A 21,475-nucleotide genomic window follows, 5' to 3' on the forward strand; every position below is an offset into this window, starting at 1 on the left:
AACAGATTGAATATCGAATAGCTGCAAATCCTCCCAACACGTGTCAAATGCAGAGGGTAAGAAGAGGAAAGATTGCTACTGAGCTGCCTTCTTGAACCAGGGCAGTCCCTGTGCCATTCAAAAGCTCCAGACCGCAACATGTGTGTAAAAATACATGTTGCCAGAACCAGTTGGACTCAAATGATCGGTAACCCCCCACATCACCATGCAGCCCCTCCCAGAGCCACTTCACGCAAACATCATGCAAATTTGTGTTAGCTTACATATCTGCTGAAACAAGGGAGTGATTCAATGGGACAAAAAGAGTCCCGTTTCGGGCGCACTAAGCAGGGTGTTCCTTAGCACTTTGTATTTTTTTTGGCTTCAGTGTGGAATGAGGCCACCCAGGAGTCTCCAGTGGCCTGGGAGACCCTGCCCCCACGTGCCATTATGCCTGATCCACGTTTTGTGTGGACCCATGCTAAGCGGTGCCCCGGTAAGGTCTCCCAAACAAGGTCATTAGGTCCCGGGCACCGGGAGAATCTGGCACAGGCATATTTAAATGAGCTGAATGGCTTGTTAAGCTATGCTAATCTTGACCCCACCCCGCGAGGGCGCAATCAAAATTCCGTTGAATCTCCATAGACATTTTGAGCGTCGTGAATCTCACTAGATTCAACAGCATCGTCACATCATCAGGTCGGGCACGATAAGGTCAGTAAAACACCCAAGGTATCAGCTGTTTTACAAGCATTCACTTCCATAGTGCAACTCGTTCTAGGGAAGCCTTGAAGGTATTTCTGAATTTCTATTCTGCACTGGCTCATGGTAACACTCAATTCTGTTTTTTTACGAATATATGAAAAAAAGACATGTTAATGCGAACTATCAAGTCTGTCCTATTCTGTGGGCAGCACGGTGGCGCAGTGTTTAGCACTGCTGCCTCATGGCACCACGGTCCTAGGTTCGATCCTGGCTCTGGGACACTGTCCGTGTGGAGTTTGCACATTCTCCCCGTGTATGCGTGGGTTTCTCCCCCACAACCCAAAGATGTGCAGGGTAGGTAGATTGGTCACACTAAATTGCCCCTTAATTGGATAAAATGAGTTGGGTACTCTAAATTTAAAAAATAAGTCTGTCCTATGCTGGGTGGCGCAGTGGCTAGCACTGCTGGCTCGCAGCACCGAGGACCTTCGTGCAGGAAACCATTGTCAACTGCCCAACAGCCTCGGACACACCCATACCTACCGTCACAGCCTCATAAGTCAGATTGGCCTTCTAGAAAGTGAACCCACGGAAAACAATGGATCCTGACGGAGTCCCTGATCGTGCACTCAGATTCTGCGCGGACCAACTGCCGGGTGTTCACACACATATCTTCAACCTCTCCCTACACCGTTCCGAGGTTCTCAACCTTTATACCGGAGCCAAAGAAGAACCAGGCAACATGCCTCAAAGACGGCCTTGGCATCTATCATTATGAAGTGCTTTGAGGGGTTGGTCATGAAACACATCAACTCCATACTTCCAGAATGCCTTGATCCAATGCAATTCACATACTGTCACTATCGGTCCACAGCAGACGCTATCTGCCTGGCCCTACACTCATCCCTAGAGCATCTCGACAACAGGGCTCCTACGTCGGACTCCTATTCTGTACTCCATGTTGTAAGGCGCGGCCGCCACAGGCTACCATCGTGCGCATTCACGGCCACGGACCCGGACATTCTGCGTCCGTAACGGCAGGTAAAACCGGAGGCTTTATGTGACGCAGCTGCTAGCCCCCACCAGATGTAGCATCGGTGAGCGGTAAGCGCCGACATTTTGGTCATAAGGCCAGACGCATCCTCCGGACACAGACGCAAAATAGGAGAACCTTGGCAGCACGGTGGTGCAGTGGTTAGCATTGCTGCCTCATGGTGCCGAGGTTCCCAGGTTCGATCCCAGCTTTGGGTCACTGTCCGTGTGGAGTTTGCACATTCTCCCTGTGTTTGTGTGGGTTTCGCCCCCACAACCCAAAGATGTGCAGGGTAGGTGGATTGGCCACAATAAATTGCCCCTTAATTGGAACAAATGAATTGGGTACTCTAAATTTATTTATTTTTTAAATAGAACTTTTGTGAGGGCCACGAAGAATCCAGCACGAGTTTTAAGGATACAAAGTAATAACATTTATTTACAATAACATATATATATATATTATATATATATTATATAACAGCAGCAGCAACTTCCCTTGCTGCACACTCCTTCCTGCTGGTTCCTAAACTGGCCAGCTTTATTTATACTAGGAGTTTACTAATGGTTTCTCCGCCCCTCCTCATTGGGGAAGCTCATACTCCCACAGGATTGTGGGATTGTCATTAGTCCCCAGCCAATGGTAAGTAGGCAGGTTATAACAAGAACCTAGCCCAAGATGTTCACTGAACAAAAAATGCTTTGAGCAAACCATGGTCTTTTACTTCATTTTTATTTACCTCGCAAAGGCTTCTGATACTGTCAGCAGGGAGATCCTCTAGATAATCCTGGAATGGTGTGGTGCCCAAAGAAATTTGTCAGAATCAAACAGCTGTTCCACAATGGAATGATTTGCTCTTTGTTATTGTTTAGGGCAGTATCCCTTTAAGTGGCTGTCCATGTTACTTTATCCCTCAGTTCATTTAATTTTGTTTAATTGCCCCTGACCCGAAGAGCTTCTGTTACTTTTGAAAAGGATCAATATCATCTTATTGCTGCCTGTGAACAATGTCACACAGCAGCCTTTGTCCATGTCACAACACAACACAACACGGGCCTCTGGCACGGAGTCTGTCCCTGTTGCTCAGAAGGGAAGGGGGGAGAGGAGCAGAGCATTAGTATTTGGGGACTCGATTGTCAGGGGCACAGATAGGAGATTTTGTGGGAGCGAGAGAGACTCACGTTTGGTATGTTGCCTCCCAGGTGCAAGGGTACGTGATGTCTCGGATCTTGTTTTCTGGGTCCTTAAGGGGGAGGGGGAGCAGCCCCAAGTCGTGGTCCACATCGGCACTAACGACATAGGTAGGAAAGGGGACAAGGATATCAGGCAGGCTTTCAGGGAGCTAGGATGGAAGCTCAGAACGAGAACAAACAGAGTTGTTATCTCTGGGTTGTTGCCTGTGCCACGTGATAATGAGATGAGGAATAGGGAGAGAGAGCAATTAAACACGTGGCTACAGGGATGGTGCAGGCGGGAGGGATTCAGATTTCTGGATAACTGGGGCTCTTTCTGGGGAAGGTGGGACCTCTACAGACAGGATGGTCTACATCTGAACCTGAGGGGCACAAATATCCTGGGGGGGGAGATTTGTTAGTGCTCTTTGGGGGGGTTTAAACTAATACAGCAGGGGCATGGGAACCTGGATTGTAGTTTTAGGGTACGAGAGATTGAGAGTATAGAGGTCAGGAGCACAGAATTGACTTCGCAGGAGGGGGCCAGTGTTCAGGTAGGTGGTTTGAAGTGTGTCTACTTCAATGCCAGGAGTATACGAAATAAGGTAGGGGAACTGGCAGCATGGGTTGGTACCTGGGACTTCGATGTTGTGGCCATTTCGGAGACATAGATAGAGCAGGGACAGGAATGGTTGGTGCAGGTTCCGGGGTTTAGGTGTTTTAGTAAGCTCAGAGAAGGAGGCAAAAGAGGGGGAGGTGTGGCGCTGCTAGTCAAAAACAGTATTACGGTGGCGGAGAGGATGCTAGATGGGGACTCTTCTTCCGAGGTAGTATGGGCTGAGGTTAGAAACAGGAAAGGAGAGGCCACCCTGTTGGGAGTTTTCTATAGGCCTCCAAATAGTTCTAGGAATGTAGAGGAAAGGATGGTGAAGATGATTCTGGATAAGAGCGAAAGTAACAGGGTAGTTATTATGGGAGACTTTAACTTTCCAAATATTGACTGGAAAAGATATAGTTTGAGTACATTAGATGGGTCGTTTTTTGTACAATGTGTGCAGGAGGGTTTCCTGACACAATATGTTGACAGGCCAACAAGAGGAGAGGCCACATTGGATTTGGTTTTGGGTAATGAACCAGGCCAGGTGTTAGATTTGGAGGTAGGTGAGCACTTTGGGGACAGTGACCACAATTCGGTGACGTTTATGTTAGTGATGGAAAGGGATAAGTATACCCCGCAGGGCAAGAGTTATAGCTGGGGGAAGGGCAATTATGATGCCATTAGACATGACTTGGGGGGGATAGGTTGGAGAAGTAGGCTGCAAGTGTTGGGCACACTGGATATGTGGAGCTTGTTTAAGGAACAGCTACTGCGTGTTCTTGATAAGTATGTACCGGTCAGGCAGGGAGGAAGGCATCGAGCGAGGGAACCGTGGTTTACCAAAGAAGTGGAATCTCTTGTTAAGAGGAAGAAGGAGGCCTATGTGAAGATGAGGAGTGAAGTTTCAGTTGGGGCGCTTGATAGTTACAAGGTAGCGAGGAAGGATCTAAAGAGAGAGCTAAGACGAGCAAGGAGGGGACATGAAAAGTATTTGGCAGGTAGGATCAAGGAAAACCCAAAAGCTTTCTATAGGTATGTCAGGAATAAAAGAATGACTAGGGTAAGAGTAGGGTCAGTCAAGGACAGGGATGGGAAATTGTGTGTGGAGTCTGAAGAGATAGGCGAGATACTAAATGAATATTTTTCGTCAGTATTCACTCTGGAAAAAGATAATGTTGTGGAGGAGAATGCTGAGACCCAGGCTATTAGAATAGATGGCATTGAGGTACGTAGGGAAGAGGTGTTGGCAATTCTGGACAGGCTGAAAATAGATAAGTCCCCGAGGCCTGATGGGATTTATCCTAGGATTCTCTGGTAAGCCAGGGAAGAGATTGCTGGGCTTTTGGCTTTGATTTTTATGTCATCATTGGCTACAGGAATAGTGCCAGAGGACTGGAGGATAGCAAATGTGGTCCCTTTGTTCAAGAAGGGGAGTAGAGACAACCCCGGCAACTATAGACCGGTGAGCCTCACGTCTGTTGTGGGTAAAGTCTTGGAGGGGATTATAAGAGACAAGATTTATAATCATCTAGATAGGAATAATATGATTAGGGATAGTCAGCATGGCTTTGTGAAGGGTAGGTCATGCCTCACAAACCTTATCGAGTTCTTTGAGAAGGTGACTGAACAGGTAGACGAGGGTAGGGCAGTTGATGTGGTGTATATGGATTTCAGTAAAGCGTTTGATAAGGTTCCCCACGGTAGGCTATTGCAGAAAATACGGAGGCTGGGGATTGAGGGTGATTTAGAGATGTGGATCAGAAATTGGCTAGCTGAAAGAAGACAGAGGGTGGTGGTTGATGGGAAATGTTCAGAATGGAGTTCAGTTACAAGTGGCGTACCACAAGGATCTGTTCTGGGGCCGTTGCTGTTTGTCATTTTAATCAATGACCTAGAGGAGGGCGCAGAAGGGTGGGTGAGTAAATTTGCAGACGACACTAAAGTCGGTGGTGTTGTCGACAGTGCGGAAGGATGTAGCAGGTTACAGAGGGACATAGGTAAGCTGCAGCGCTGGGCTGAGAGGTGGCAAATGGAGTTCAATGCAGAAAAGTGTGAGGTGATTCACTTTGGAAGGAATAACAGGAATGCGGAATATTTGGCTAATGGTAAAGTTCTTGGAAGTGTGGATGAGCAGAGGGATCTAGGTGTCCATGTAAATAGATCCCTGAAAGTTGCCACCCAGGTTGATAGGGTTGTGAAGAAGGCCTACGGAATATTGGCCTTTATTGGTAGAGGGATTGAGTTCCGGAGTCATGAGGTCATGTTGCAGCTGTACAAAACTCTGGTACGGCCGCATTTGGAGTATTGCGTACAGTTCTGGTCACCGCATTATAGGAAGGACGTGGAGGCTTTGGAGCGGGTGCAGAGGAGATTTACCAGGATGTTGCCTGGTATGGAGGAAAAATCTTATGAGGAAAGGCTGATGGACTTGAGGTTGTTTTCGTTAGAGAGAAGAAGGTTAAGAGGAGACTTAATAGAGGCATACAAAATGATCAGGGGGTTAGATAGGGTGGACAGTGAGAGCCTTCTCCCGCGGATGGAAATGGCTAACACGAGGGGACATAGCCTTAAACTGAGGGGTAATAGATTTAGGACAGAGGTCAGAGATAGGTTCTTTATGCAAAGAGTGGTGAGGCCGTGGAATGCCCTATCTGCAACAGTAGTTAACTCGTCAACATTGAGGGCATTTAAAAGTTTATTGGATAAGCATATGGATGATAATGGCATAGTGTAGGTTAGATGGCTTTTGTTTTTTGACTTCCCATGTCGGTGCAACACTGTGGGCCGAAGGGCCTGTACTGCGCTGTATCGTTCTATGATCTCTATGATCTATGATATGTTCCAATGCCTCAACTGTTTCCGACTCCAGGCTGGGACTATGTAACCATTCTCCGTGCTCATCCATCCTCTTCTTCGACATCTAAGGACAACCATCAATGTAGAAAGCAAGGCAGCCAATGTGTCACAGCAACCTTCCATAAAAAGCCATATACCAGATAATCTGCTTTTGTGATGTTGATTGAGGGATAGATACTAGCCAGGAGCCAAAGGATCTTTTACATCTACCTAAGCAAGCAGATGGAGCCTTGGTTTATAACACTTCATACTAAAGACAGCATCAGCAACAGTGCAGCTTTTCCTCAGTGTTGCACTGGAGTATCAGCCTTGCTTTTTGTACTCAAGCCCTGGAGTAGGCCTTGAACCCAGAACTTTGAAATTCAGCCATAAGAATGTTATGAACTGAGCCACAGCTGATACTTACTAGAGATAGTGCGTAGGATGAGCATTGTGCTGGAACCATTACCTATGTCACGAGTTGCTATTATTCACTAGTTTTAGCTGTGGCTTTCAACAGTCTAAATCTGCGTTGGCTGCTTCTTGAGTTGTCTCCCTCTGTGATACAGCCATCACCCCTGCCTCATTCAGTTTTCTGTTCCTTTTCATCATCCTGTTTAGTTGTCCTTAAATGTTCAGCTCTTTGGGACCTCTTGCTGCCTTTGCAATTTGTTGTTGTCTCAGCTGATCGATGGTAAATAACAGGAATCACACTTCGTACTCTGTGAACCTGCAAGTGAGTGCACTGAGTTCACAGAGTGAATAGTTGCCTTGAATAGCTGCCGGCCGGCCTTGAGAATGAATTCCAGCTGTAACCAAACCTGTCCCTCAAATAAACACCTACCCTGTATTCAACTGAAATCCTTCTCCTGTCAGCACAAGATGTGTTTGACAAAAGAGCAAAAATTTCAAGACAAAATGAGAGAAATGCGCATCAGTCTGTATCCAAGGAGGAAGAGTTGACATTTTAAAACTAAGGTTTTCATCAAAACTTGAACCTGCTTCTTTTTCAGAAGTTGCCCTGTTGTTTTTATTTAATCCTTTTTGTTCTTCTTTCAGTAAATGAATTCCAGTGTTATAAACTTTGCTGGGTTTATTTAAGTTCAATGTTTGTTCTGAGCAAGGAGTTTATCCCTGAACCACAGGAGTGACTGTCCCGACTGACCTGTTTCTTGTTGAACAAGATCCTGTCTCCTGCTCTTCCACTTGCTGTCGACTGTTTAAGGGTTTTAGTGAGAACAAATTCTAGAAATGATGGTGTCTGTCCAATTTTATCACTGCAAAATCATTAAGAATGAAAAAGGTTTTATTTAAACCCAAAACCCACAGCACCTCGTAAATGTTGCGAATCAGGTCCTCGCCTTGACAGCAATTCACATGCTCAACGTTTGAATTTACGTCAGCCATCATTTTAAGGCCATCATGTTACATCAACAGAGTTTTGTTAGGCAAAGGTATCAAAAAGGTACAGATTATCAATATTCTAAATGGATGCCGGACAGGCTCCATGCCGTCTTCCTGTTGATAAGACAAACATATGTTCAAAGACATGTTCGCGCAGGCACACAGATGTGTTTTAAATTTCCCTTAACCAGCCTCCTTCCTCAAATGAATTGGAAATTAGGAATTGCCCATGTTTAGTGCACTTCCTTCCATTGAAGCTTAAAATCCATAAATCACAGATAATCCAGAGAAGTGGGGTCCCTTTAGTTAGAAAGCAGCTTTAATTACTTCTCATTCCGCTGCATCCGCCTCTAAGCAATAAAATCTTATCTAAAGGAATTTGGAGGGACACCAGCAGGAAACTCCAAACCCAAATAAAGCACTGGTTTAAATTTATGTTGAATCAGCACCCAGACAGATGCCAGGCTGTCAGTCTATTTTATATATCCGACTATATTTGTCCACTGTTTTACTATAGCGCAGACACAGGCCTCTAGCACGAGGGATTGGGTGTTGCAATACAAATACACGACTGTAGAAACTCATTGCTGTGCCTGATCAAATATATTGGAAAACAAAAGTCAAAAGTCAAAAACAGTTCTGAATAATATATTCACAGTCCATAGTCAAAGTTAAATACAGGAAATAAAACAAATTCTAAAATATTCCAAATTACAGATTTATAAATTTACACAAAAATTAAATTAACTTGAAAAACACACAAACTACAACTAGTGTCAAAGAAACATTTAAGTCAAGATTAATTCTGAGAGATTAGGACCACATAAAAAAATCAATGAGCAATACTGGAGAGAAAACGCAAACATTTAATTTTAGGATTTAAAATTTATTCAACGTATTTCTCTTTGCTGGATCCCCAGTGCCATGAGCCACTTCCTGAGCAGAACCACCAGGGGTGCCATCCCCACCTCATGTCCTTGTCTTACTGCTTGTTGTCTAGACACTGGCAGATTACAAAATCAGATGTCAGCCCCCCCCTTTCACCTGTTTGTAAGAGAAAGCTCAGTCATCAAACTGCCCATCTGGGATCAGAAACCGACCAGAAGAGGAACAAGGATATTTTGACACTGGACACACAAGGCTTTTCACCACACCTGAAGAGGTCTCAATAAATCTTAGATTTAAGCCTTCTGTTCACCTCCACAAGCAAAGACAGTCAGAAACCTCGAGCCAATTCTGGCAAATCTCGATATTCACTCAGCCCCTTCCTGTTTTACAACAGTCAAGCTGTACCAGGCAGTGAAAACCTGGGGGATAAAGCAGATACGTCAGGTTAATTTGTGCAGCGAGTGGCTACAGTGCATATGTGAGTGTTAGCTTCATATTTTTTAAACATAAAACTCAACATCTGCAGAGACCGAATTGTTCCCTGCTCAAATCACAACTGAGCCCATTTTTATTACAATATTGGTGCCCTTATTTATGGTGTACAACTCAAATGAATAACAGTTTAAAACTAACTCTGCATTTGATAATAATGGCATCCCAGTGTATCTTGTCTGAGACAAAAGGACAGCCATTTTCTTCATTGTCACCACCGAAGATAGAACGTGATCTGGGGCAGGAGTGCACCCCTACACCACACCTGGGTACGTGAACCAAGTCCCTCCACCCACACCAGCTGTTCCACCCAATAAGGAAGCACCAGAACACGCCCACTAACCAAAACCAACGATATTCCAAACTGAAGGAGCAAAAACATAAAAAGCAGCTGGCAGTTACTCTGGACTTAAGAAACTTAACATATAAGAGGTTACGGCAAAGGTTGCCGGTGACTTCCGGTGGGGCATGTAGGTGTAAGTCGTACGTTGGGTAGTATTTCTCATAGTAGCTCCTGCTCGAGGCTCTCGTTTTTTGGAGTTTAATGCCTGGTTCCAGGGGCAGTTTTGAACAAGCTAGTGCAGGAAGACATAAGGAAGGTGGAGAATGTCTAAGACCCATAAAAAAGGTGCTGGGAAGAAGGGGGCGAGCAAATGTTCACCGTCAAGTGAACGGGTCAGCTCGGCAACAGGAAAGCTGGCGGAGGCTGGATCACTGGGTGGGGCTGCGCCCTTCACAGTGGAGACTCTGACCGAGTGACGCCCGGAGAATTTGAGAGGCAGTTCGCTAAGCACATGGAGGTGGTGCGAAAGGAGATGATAGCTGCAATGAAAAGGTTGGTGGAGGAGGCGATGGCACCCGCAAAGGAGGCGATGGTGAAGATGGCGGCCGTGGTGCGGGAGCACGCAGAGAAGTTGAAGTGGGTGGAGAAAGTTCTGTTGTAACACAGTGACCAGTTGAGTGAGGAGCTGCAGAGGGTTGTGGAGGCCAAGAAAGGATTCAGAGCCAAGATGGAGAACTTGGAGCGGCACGGTAGCATAGTGGTTAGCACTGTTGCTTCACAGCGCCAGGGACCCGGATTCAATACCCGGCTTGAGTCACTGTCTGTGCGGAGTCTGCACGTTCCCCCCCGTGTCTGCATGGGTTTCCTCCGGGCGTTCAGGTTTCCTCCCATAAGTCACGACAAATGTGCTTGTTAGGTGAATTGGACATTCTGAATTCTCCCTCAGTGTACCCAAACAGGTGCCAGAGTGTGGCGACTAGGGAATTTTCACATTGCAGTGTTAATGTAAGCCTACTTGTGACACTAATAATAAAGATTATTATGCAGAATAGGTTGAGGTGGAAGAATTTCAGAATAGTGGGCATGCCTGAGGGGATGGAGGGCCTGAGGCCGACAGTACTTTGCGAAGATGTTGGCGGAGTTGTTGGGGGCAGGGGAAGAACCCTCCCGATATGAGCTGGACAGGGCTCATCGGTCGCTCAGGCACAAGCCGAAGGCAAATTAACCGCCAAGGACGGTCATAACCTGTTTCCACATGTTCCATGTTAAAAGAGAAGGACCTGAGTTGGGCAACGCAAAGGAGTGAGGTGCAGTGGTATTCATATATACAAGGACTTAACTGTGGAGCTGGCGAGAAAGCGGGCAGCCTTCAGTTGGGTGAAGGTGTCACTTTTCAGTAATGGTGTGAGATTCGGCTTGGTCTACCCGGCAAAGTTGAGGGTGACCTATAACTCGAGAGACTTTTACTTTTAGAGACGATGGATGCATTTGTGAAGGACTGGGGTTGAAATGAGAGATGGGACTGGGGTTTGGATTCAGACTGAGGGGAGGAGGGGGTTAAACGTTGTGTATAGCCTTATTTCTTGCTTCTGGGTGTTCATTTGTTTTGTATTTGTGGGGGACAGTTGGGGGTTTGGTTTTTTGGGTTGGTTGATAGGAAAGGGTAGTTTACCGTTGCGATGGGTTACAGTGGGTATGGGAATATTGGGCTTTGGGGTTGTGGCGGTTTTCTGGGGTGCAGTTTATTGCACTGGTTATGTTTGAGTGTCTTTGTTTTCAGGAATTGGGTCATCGGGAGATGATTGGAAGGAGGGGGTTCTGGGCAGGGCCTCCACACCATCAAGCGGAAGGTTGGCTAGTGAACAGCAGTATGGTGAGGGAAGGGGCCGCAGTCATTGGAACCTGGTCAAACAGGTCTCGATGGGCCTGGGAGGTATGAAATGTGGGGGGATAGGATTGATAGTGGGAGCGGTGTTTTCAAGAGGAAGTGGATGGGGGTATTGTGGGAGGGGGTGGAGGGGTTCGACGGCAACAAAGGGAAGGGGTGGGTCAGGCTCGATGTGCAAGGCCTGGGATTCTGAAAATGGCAGATAGGAGGGGTGGGGGTGGGAAGACGGAGGTGTCAGAATTGTAATTGTAATGAGGGGGTTAGGGGGACGTTGAGGGTTTTTACATATTTAAAGAGCTTAAAGACCTATCTGGTGATGCTGCAGGAAACCCATCTGCGGGTGAAAGATCAGGGGCGGGATTCTCCCGCAACTGGCTGCATGGCCCGACACTGGCGCCAAAAGCGGCGCGGACCACTCCGGCGTAGGGCCGATCGGAAGGTGCGGAATCCTCCGCACGTCCAGGGACTAGGCCGGCGCCGGAGGGATTAGCGCCGCGCCAACCGGTGGCGAAGGGCCGGCGCGAGTTGGCGCATGCGCAGAACCGCCGGCGTAATTCCGCACATGCGCCCACCAGCTGGCGTGTTTGCTGCGCATGCGCAGGGGGGGTTCTTCTCCGCGCTGGCCATGGCGGAGCTCAACAGATGCTGGCGCGGAAGGAAAGAGTGCCCCCACGGCACATGCCCGCCCGCAGATCGGTGGGCCCCGATCACGGGCCAGGCCACCGTGGGGGCCCCCCCACAGGGCCGGATCCCCACCCCACCCCCCAAGGACTAACCTAGCCGGCCTACAAGTCAGGTCCTGCCGTAATGGACCATGTCCATTTCACGCCAGCAGGATTGGCCAGGAAACGACGGCCGCTCGGCCCATCGGGGCCTGGAGAATTGCCGGGGGGGGGGGGGGGGGGCGGCGGGCGCAGCCAACGGCCCCCGACTAGCGTGGCATAAATCCCGCCCTCGCCCGAAAACCGGAGAATACGTCGGAATGGTGGTGCGGGATTCGCGTCGCCCCCTGGGGATTTTCCGACCCGGCGGGGGGGTCGGAGAATCGTGCCCCAGATGAGGCTTAAAAAGGGTTGGCTGGGTCAGGTTTTCCATTCGGGGTTTGACAGTAGGGCTCGGAAGGAGCGGTAATAGTGGGAAAGTGGGTGAAGTTTCAGACGGAGAAGATGGTGGCAGACCAGGGGGCAGGTAGGTGCTTGTAACGGGGAAGTTAGAGGGGAGGTTGGTGGTGCTGGTGAGCATATATGGCCCTAACTGGGACAATACGGGGTTTGTGAAGAGGTTGCTGGGTACCAGTCCGGATTTGGATATCCACGAGTTATATTGGGGGAGAGGAAAATTGGAATATGGTGCAAGAGCTGAAGGTGCATAGGTCTAAGCTGCACTCGCTGGCCCAATCGGGGAGGGGGTTGCGAAGGCACTGGCTGGGCTGACGAGAGAGACGGGAGGAGTGGACCCTGGAGGTTCCTGCACCTGGGGGAATGGAAGTATTTGTTTTTCTCCCGGTACATAAAGTGTACTCGAGAATAGACTTTTTCATGGTGGGGAAGGCGTTATTGGCCAGGGTCAGAGTATTCAGCGATAGGTTTCGGACCATGCGCTGCATTGGGTGGATGTGATTCTCGAGAAGGAGATGTCTCAGAGGCCGGGGTGGAGAGTGGACTTGGGGTTGTTAGGGAATCAGAGTTTTTGTAATAAGATCGGGTAGACGATCGAGGAATATGTGTGGTTTAATTGCACAGTTTCACAGTCGGTGGTTTGGCAGGCTCTGAAGGCAGTAGTGAGGGGGAGGTGATTTTGTTCAAGGCTAAGGTGGACAAGGAGAAGGGAGAGGAGCGCCAAAAATTGATGGAGAATTGATGGAGGAGATGCCAAAGGTGGATCAGTATGCGGGGCACCCAGACCCGGCCAAGAGAAAGGAGCTTCAGTCGAAGTTCGACCAGTTATCCACAGTGATAGCGATCCGCCAGTTGAGAAGGGTGAGGGGGGAGGTCTATGATCATGGGGAGAATGCAGGGCATATGTTGGCCAGCCAGCTCCGGAGGGAGGAGGCAGCGAGGGAGATAGTTCAAGTACGGAATAAGATGGGGAAGCTGGTGGTGGCTCGGGAGCAGATTAATAAAGTATTTAAAGAGTTCTGCAAGAGGTTATATAGGTCGGAGCCACCGGGACTGGAGTGAGAGCTGAGGGAGTTCCTGGACGGGATGGCATACCCGAAGATAGAGCACGCTTCGAGGGGCCAGTAGGGAAGCAGGAAGTGAAGGAGGCGATTGGGAGGCTGCAGGCAGTGAAGGCGGCAGGATCTGACTGGTTGCCAGTGGAATACTATCAGAAATGTAAGGATTAGTTGGCGCCGCTGATGGTGGGAATGTTCGTGGATGCGATAGGCAGGGGTGCCTTGCCAAACGATGGGGCAAGCTCCGATTTCCCTGCTGTTAAAGAAGGATAAGGACCTGGTGGAGTGTGGGTCATCTAGGCCCATATCCCTGGCTACAGAGCTTTTGACCATCGCACTAAGGAGCTCGGATTTGTAGAAGGGATAGTGAGCGGCAGGATAGAGCATAGGATATCCTTAAATGCCGATAATTTTTTATTGTACATTTCAGAATCGAGCACGTCCGTGGGTGTGTAATGGAGCTGCTCCTTAAGATTTGGGATGATCTCGGGGTATAAATTGAACCTAAGCAAGAGCAAGTATTTCATGGTCTCCCAGCCGGGAGTAGGGGCGGGAGTGAGGGGTACTGCCATTTCGTCTGGCGGCAATTAGGAGGGAGGTCTTGCAGAGAAGGCGAGGAGGGAGCGCGAATGTGGAGAAGGTGCGGGTCTAGATAAACAGAAAAGTACATGGTGAGTCCAGTGGTGGTGCCACTTTGAAGATCTGGAGGCAGTTTAGGCAACATTTTAAGCTGGGGGCTGGATCGGGGGGATACCAATTAGGGGGAATTATGGGTTCGGGGAGGATGGATGCGAGGTTTCGAAGATGGGAAGAGAGGGGGAATCAAGGAAATGAAGGACTTGTTTCTTGGGGGACAATTCATGAGCTTGGAGTTGGGGGAGAAGTACAAGTTGGCACAGGGGGAAGGGTTTAGGTACCTGCAGGTTCAAGATTTTGCAAGGTTTTCCTGACCTTGCCGATAGTGCTGGCCTCCTCACTGCTGGAGGTGGTGCTGTCAGCGGAGGGGTTGGAGAGGGAGGTTGTTTTGACGATCTATGGGAGGATCCTGGAGGAGGTCAGGGTGTCAATGTAGGGAAATAAGGCGAAGTGGGAGGAGAGGCTGGGAGGGGCGATGGAAGAGGGACTGTGGTGTGAGGTGCTGCAGAGGGTGAATGCCTTGACCTCATGTGCGAGGCTGGGGCTGATACAGTTGAAAGTCAGACATAGGGCGCACCTCACAAAATCAAAGATGAGCCGGCTGTTTGAGGGGGTGGAAGATGTCTGTGAGCGATGTGGGAGGGTTCCAGCAAATCATGTTCATTTTTTTGGTCCTGCCCGAAGCTGGAAAGGTTTTGGTGGGAGGTATTTAGCACAATCTCGGGGTTTTGCATACGGATGTGGAGCCTGCTCCCCTAGAAGCCATTTTTGGGGTGTCGGACCGGCTTGAGTTGCAGGCGGGTGCGGGGGCAGACATTTTAGCCTTCGCCTCACTGATCACTCATAGGTGGGTCCTGTTGGGGTGAAGATCAGTCTCTCCATGCTCTACCTTGGCGTGGCAGGGGGCACCTGCTGGAGTTTTTGACCCTGGAGAAGGTGAAGCTTGAGTTGAGGGGAGCAAAGGAGGGGTTCTACAATTTTTGAGGTTTGTTCACTTTTGGGAGTTGGTTGCCATTGAGGGGGTCGGGAGCAAAAATGATGAAAATACGGCAAATAAAAATATATTTTTTAAAAAGGCAAAAGTTGCCCACAGTTAATACGTGTGAAAGAATAGTTCTGAAAGTAAAAAACATCACCCAATGTTACTGAGCCAAAAAAAGGCACAGGTTCCATCCTCAGCCTGTGACTGATCTCATCCAAGACAGCTGTTGGGACTACAATTGGCCTTAAGAGAGAAGGGAAATCATCCAGGGTTCCTGCGACCTGTTCCTGCTTCTGATGACTGTTCCATGATCCCTAGGTTACAGAGAGAGGAAATTAGCCAAGGTTTCTTCTCATGGTCACTGTCTAATGACCCCAGGAGAAAAATGGAGGCGTGTGAGCGGCAAATATCCTATCAGCCCTTAATGTCTGGCTCAAAAATGGAGAACAGTCAGTGGATAAGAAACTGGAGTAATTTAACAGCAAGAATCAGCAACACCTGGAGTGTGGCAATTGATCTTGTACCTACATCTGACATCAAGATCCTGTCATCCTGAGCAGCAAACGCTCGTGACACCTGCGTCTGTACGAAACGTCTCCGCCACATCTGCCATGCCTTCCCTTCTAGCCTCTGCTGAAACTGTGGGTGGGAGAGAAGCTTACGTTAGTGCGAGTACCAAACAGAAATGGAACCAGCAGGGCCCAACCATTTACCTACAAAGATTTCCCGAGCGGAAGCAGATTAAAGAACCACCAATATCCACCAACATTGCCGGGAGGGGGGCATGTGTCATGTTTATTTGTTAACAAGAACAAAGATCAAAAGCTGGACAGAGCTCATCATCCTAATCCTGTCCACAAAGATGATCAATAGTTCAACAAATTAACATCTGAGGTACAAAGCAGTCCTGAAAGCTGGTTCTACGTGGAGGTTATTCTACAGAGTGGCTGTCTTTCCTCCTGAAGATCTTCCTTACAACAGTACATGTCGATCTCAATGTATTTATGCAACTCTGTGACTTATTTACAAGCTGTAAACAACGAGGTTGGGGGAAAGAGATCTGCATCCAATATGCAACTGACCATAGCAGTTAATCAGAGCAAGCAGAAACCGCACACTTCTCATCCCCAGACAGGGAGAGGAGGATAAATGATTCTGGGCCACCCTCAGGCCTATCTGTGACAGAAGCATGGTCACATTATCACCTGCAGGTCCCCATCTGAGTCACACAGCATCCAGACTTCAATCTATATCACTGTTCCTTTATTGTTGTTGGGTTGAAATCCTGGAATCTCCCTCTATCAACACTGTGGATGTGCCCACATCACATAGACTGCAGCAGCTCAACACCATCTCCTCAGCGCCAAAGAAGAATGGGCAATAAATGCTGGCCCTACCAACGACATTCACATCCAAAAAACAAATAAAAAGAAATGCACCGAGTTTAGGACAGCCCTTGTGATGAGGGGTAGAAGAGGCAATTAGTGACCAAGGAGACTCCGAGAAAGTGAGAGTGTGATCCCCTTCAGCAAAGTTAACAGTTAAAACTCCAAAACACTTCCAGACTTTTTTATTCTCATTTGTTTATATTCTGAATTACAACCCAGAATATGAAACCTGTCACCAAGCCAAAAACAAATAATCTTAGTTAGTAGGCCCTGCTGAAAGTTATTGCAAATTGAATCAGGACAGCTGACAATTAATAATCCCGTGCATATTTATAATCATCTATGTTGAATACTGATACTGAATTATACAAGTGTAAATTTAACAAGATTAAACATACAAACCGGTTAAATAAAGTGATTTGTTTCAGATGTGATTGACTCACCAATCCCCTGGTCACTAGCATGTTTACAGTGAATCCTCTCCACTGTTCCCAGATCACTTGCATTTCCTCAAATCTTTTCTTTTCCCGGAATTGTTGCAGGAGTGTTTTGTGCCGCCAGATTATCAGAAATCGTTTGCTGTGGGAAAGTAAAAACCGTTTGCAACCACATCCTTAACTCATCAGCACCACGCAGTCCTCGCCATTATGCATGGAATCACCCATGCACATTATAAAATAAGACAACCAATGACATGAGTATTTCTGGAACAACACAAGTCTAATCACCATAATTGATTCCTGTAGTGCTCTTCTGCCTGATATTCCACCCTATTCCACAGGTTTTCCGGCTTCCGTGCCAACACGTTAAGAACCCATCGTGACACAAATTTCTGCGATACATATCTGGAATGATGTCTGACTGCTTGCATCTGTGAAAAGATGCAAGACGTTTTATCATATTGATGTGCTCCTGGGCTACAGGCTCAGGTAAAGATCACTGGGTAACATTCATTAGCCTTCCACGGGCTGTGACAATAAAAATAATTAATTAATTCATTCATTATTTTTATTGTCACAGATAGGCTTACATTAACACTGCAATGAAGTTACTGTGAAAACCCCCTAGTTGCCACATTCTGGCGCCTGTTCAGGTACATGGAGGGAAAATTCAGAATGTCCAAATTACCTAATAGCATGTCTTTCGGGACTTGTGGGAGGAAACCGGAGCACCCAGAGGAAACCCACGCTGTCACGGGGAGAACGTGTAGACTCCGCACAGTGACCGAAGCCGGGAATCGAACCTGGGACGCTGGTGCTGTGAAGCCATAGTGCTAACCACTGTGCTACTGTGCTGCAAAGTTTTTAAGTTAGCTAAACTCTGGCATACATCTTTTCACTGTATTGACATTAAATATAAACACCATCAGAAATTATTGCACTGTTGATTCCAATCACGCTTCAATGCTCCCGTACCCATCTTATTTTTGCTCCCTAAAGAAGCCAACTCATGTTGTACTCGGGTTCCGCTGACCAGCTGCCCTCCAGTGGCTGGGGAGTATTAGCTAACTAACACAGGTCAGCACCTCACATAATGAAATGAATGAATGAAAATCGCTTGTCACAAGTAGGCTTCAATGAAGTTACTGTGAAAAGCCCCTAGTCGCCACATTCCGGCGCCTGTTCGGGGAGGCTGTTCGATTTAACCCTGTGCTCTGCTGGCTTCAATTACTCAGTATCCACCCTAGGAGCTACCTGTCTTACCAGACCACTGAAGAAACAAGACATCTAAAATCATTAAGATGGAAATGTTCTCATCTTGAACTGCAACAAATTGTGAATAAAATCACAGAAAGGCAACACTGAGGCCTGTCACACCTACCTCCTTGTACCAGGATCTCAGAGCTTTCTGTAGGATTCGCTCATTCCGTTTTTGCACCATTAAAATCAGCTTACGATGCAAGATCAATTGATTTATCCACATCACAAATACTGAGCGTAGTTGCAGCACTGAAACTTGAGAAGAAACAGTCAACGCCCATTGCTTCTGCTGATGTACAAATTCAGCCCAAGAGAGAAGGGACCTAGGAATGGGCAAAAAAGGAAACTAATTCAAACCTGGCAGTTTATCCGGATGATAGCTCAATCCTGATTTTGGTCATAGTAGTTAAGTTCAAACAGACAATAGTGAATTGTCACTGTAACAGATTATATACAGCAATGTTGTATCTCTGTAATGCTGAGCTATGTCTCAGTTTGTATTTAGCAAATGCAAACTTCCTAAGCCAAGCAGTTTATTCTGGTCCTGCTGTGTTGAGTGCGGTTAGGCCTCTGCTGAGTCTGTGGATTCGACATTCCATAGAATCCCTGCAGTGCAGAAGGAGGCCATTTGGTCCATCGAGTCTGCACCAACCCTCTGAAAGAGCACTCTATCTAGACCCATTCCACCACCCTATCCCCATAACCCTGCGCATTGGTCAAGGTTAATCCACCTAAGCTGCACATCTTTGAACACCAAGGGGTCATATGGCATGGCCAATCCGGGGTAATTTGGCATGGCCAATCCACCTAACCTGCACATCTTTGGACTGTGGGGGGAAACCGGAGCACCCCGAGGAAAGCCATGCAGACAATGGGTAAACGTGCAAACTTCACACAGCCACCCGTGGTCAGAATCAAACCTGGGTCCCTGGCACTGTGAGGCAGCAGTGCTAACCATTGTGTCACCTTACAGCCCTATTCTTCTTAGTAAAACCCATTCAGTTGATACTCCAATGAAATGTCCCATCTTGCTGACTTGTGACACAAACGGTCCATGATAGGACTGTAATGAAACATTGCGCTGATAACTGAAGTTCAATTAAATAAGGTAGCCAATATGTGGAGATGCCGGCGTTGGACTGGGGTGAGCACAGTAAGAAGTCTTACAACACCAGGTTAAAGTCCAACAGGTTTGTTTCAAACACTAGCTTTCGGAGCACTGCTCCTTCCTCAGGTGAATGAAGAGGTATGTTCCAGAAACATATATAGAGACAAAGTCAAAGATGTAAGACAATGCTTTGAATGCGAGCATTTGCAGTTAATTAAGTCTTTACAGAGCTAGAGATAGGGGTAACCTCAGGTTAAAGAGGAGTGAATTGTCTCAAGCCAGGACAGTTGGTAGGATTTCACAAGCCCAGGCCAGATGGTGGGGAATGAATGTAATGCAGCATGAATCCAAGGTGCCGGTTGAGGCCGTACTCATGTGTGCGGAACCTGGCTATAAGTTTCTGTTCGGCGATTTTGCGAGGTCGCGCGTCCTGGAAGACGCCTTGGAGAATGCTTACCCGCAGATCAGAGTTTGAATGTCCTTGACTGCTGAAGTGTTCCCCGACAGGAAGGGAACATTCCTGCCTGGCGATTGTCACGCGATGTCCGTTCATCCGTTGTCGCGGTGTCTGCATGGTCTCGCCAATGTACCACGCTTCGGGACATCCTTTCCTGCAGCGTATAAGGTAGACAAAGTTGGCCGAGTCGCGAGCATGTACCGCGTACCTGGTGGTAATCTGGCACCATTGTTTGCAGCAAACTACCCAGCTTTCAGAACAGCGACCACGGCACCACACAACCCTGCCATGGCAATCTCTGCAAGACGTGCCAGATCATCGACATGGGTACCACCATTACACATGAAAACACCACCCACCAGGTACGCAGTACATACTCGTGCGACTCGGCCAACGTTGTCTACCTCATACACTGCAGGAAAGGATGTCCCGAAGCATGGTACATTGGCGAGACCATGCAGACGCTGCGACAACGGATGAACGGACATCATGCGACAATCGCCAGGTAGGAATGTTCCCTTCCAGTCAGGGAACACTTCAGCAGTCAAGGGCATTCAGCCTCTGATCTCCGGGTAAACGTTCTCCAAGGCGTCCTCCAGGACGCGCGACAACGCAGAATCGCCGAGCAGAAACTTATAGCCAGGTTCCGCACACATGAGTACGGCCTCAACCGGGACCTTGGATTCATGCTGCATTACATTCATTCCCCACCATCTGGCCTGGGCTTGTGAAATCCTACCAACTGTCCTGGCTTGGTACAATTCAATCCTCTTTAACCTGAGGTTACCCCATCTCTGGATCTGTAAAGACTTAATTGCCTGCAAATGCTCGCATTCAAAGCATTGTCTTGCATCTTTGACTTTGTCTATATATACGTTTCTGGAACATACCTCATTCATCTGAGGAAGGAGCAGTGCTCCGAAAGCTAGTGTTTGAAACAAACCTGTTGGGCTTTAACCTGGTGTTGTAAGACTTCTTACTGTGCTTAAATAAGGTAAAAAGGGATCAAATAGACCCAAGCTGGAACTTTCCAAATGCCCTGCGACAGGTTTTCCCATGGCGTTTGCGGCAATCCAGTCAAATCCCTGTTGAATTCTGCGGGACCAAATGATCCTGCTAGTGAGAGGGCCCAGAAAATCTCGCCCCCAGTTTCCCCCAAAGTTTAGAAACATATTCAAGACCCTTATGCATACAATTTCCATCCGAATGATTTATGATGTCATGTGTCTTGCGAACAGCCTACAGCTTAAATTTCTGTTCTATACATGGCAGCGATGAGGTGAGGTAGGCATGGGATAAGGAAATAGAAAGCTAAACAACAGCAATATTTGCTTATAACAGCTACAAATGGTGTGGGAGCACAGGGATTATTGTGGTCCAGTCTTTACCTGCGGAGCAGTGTTAGATGGTAAAATTTCACAACCTCTTTCTGTTTCCGATATAATGCCACCATCTGATGAAACGCAGCCTGCATCACCCTCTGCTGAGCTGCAGATATTATCAAGTTCAGCTGCACATCAATAGTTTTTCGCTCTGAAAAGGTAATAAATTTGAGTCTAGCCCAACTGTCAGAACTGCTAAATTTCAGTAATGAGCATGTCCCAGACACCTTTCTTGTATAAATGTGCTTGGATAAGGTTTTTGTTTATATTCGTTCATGGTATATGGGTGTCACTCGCTAGGCCAACATTTATTGCCCATCCCTTAAGAAGGTGGTAATGTGCTGCTATCTTGAACCGCACCAGTTGTTG

The 21,475-nt window shown here is 47.6% G+C and overlaps 1 protein-coding gene across 4 annotated transcripts in view; it reads right to left on the bottom strand.

The window, feature by feature from the left end:
- Positions 1 to 8,360: 8,360 nt before the first annotated feature.
- LOC140392676 (uncharacterized) overlaps positions 8,361 to 21,475 on the bottom strand; it is an 89,518-nt gene continuing 76,403 nt past the window's right edge. For 3 of the 4 annotated variants that reach the window (XM_072478190.1, XM_072478188.1, XM_072478189.1), the window contains 7 exons: positions 21,113 to 21,257; positions 18,281 to 18,482; positions 17,188 to 17,330; positions 16,903 to 17,038; positions 15,600 to 15,710; positions 15,226 to 15,385; positions 8,361 to 9,033 (listed from right to left, as the gene is read on the bottom strand). In XM_072478190.1, the coding sequence (XP_072334291.1) occupies positions 8,984 to 9,033; positions 15,226 to 15,385; positions 15,600 to 15,710; positions 16,903 to 17,038; positions 17,188 to 17,330; positions 18,281 to 18,482; positions 21,113 to 21,257 (947 nt within the window). In that variant the 3' untranslated portion in view covers positions 8,361 to 8,983. The remainder of the gene's footprint in view (positions 9,034 to 15,225; positions 15,386 to 15,599; positions 15,711 to 16,902; positions 17,039 to 17,187; positions 17,331 to 18,280; positions 18,483 to 21,112; positions 21,258 to 21,475) is intronic. The other variant, XM_072478191.1, reaches the window with a different exon arrangement.

This window comes from Scyliorhinus torazame, chromosome 16 (assembly GCF_047496885.1).
Source record: "Scyliorhinus torazame isolate Kashiwa2021f chromosome 16, sScyTor2.1, whole genome shotgun sequence".
NCBI classification, from domain to species: domain Eukaryota; kingdom Metazoa; phylum Chordata; class Chondrichthyes; order Carcharhiniformes; family Scyliorhinidae; genus Scyliorhinus; species Scyliorhinus torazame.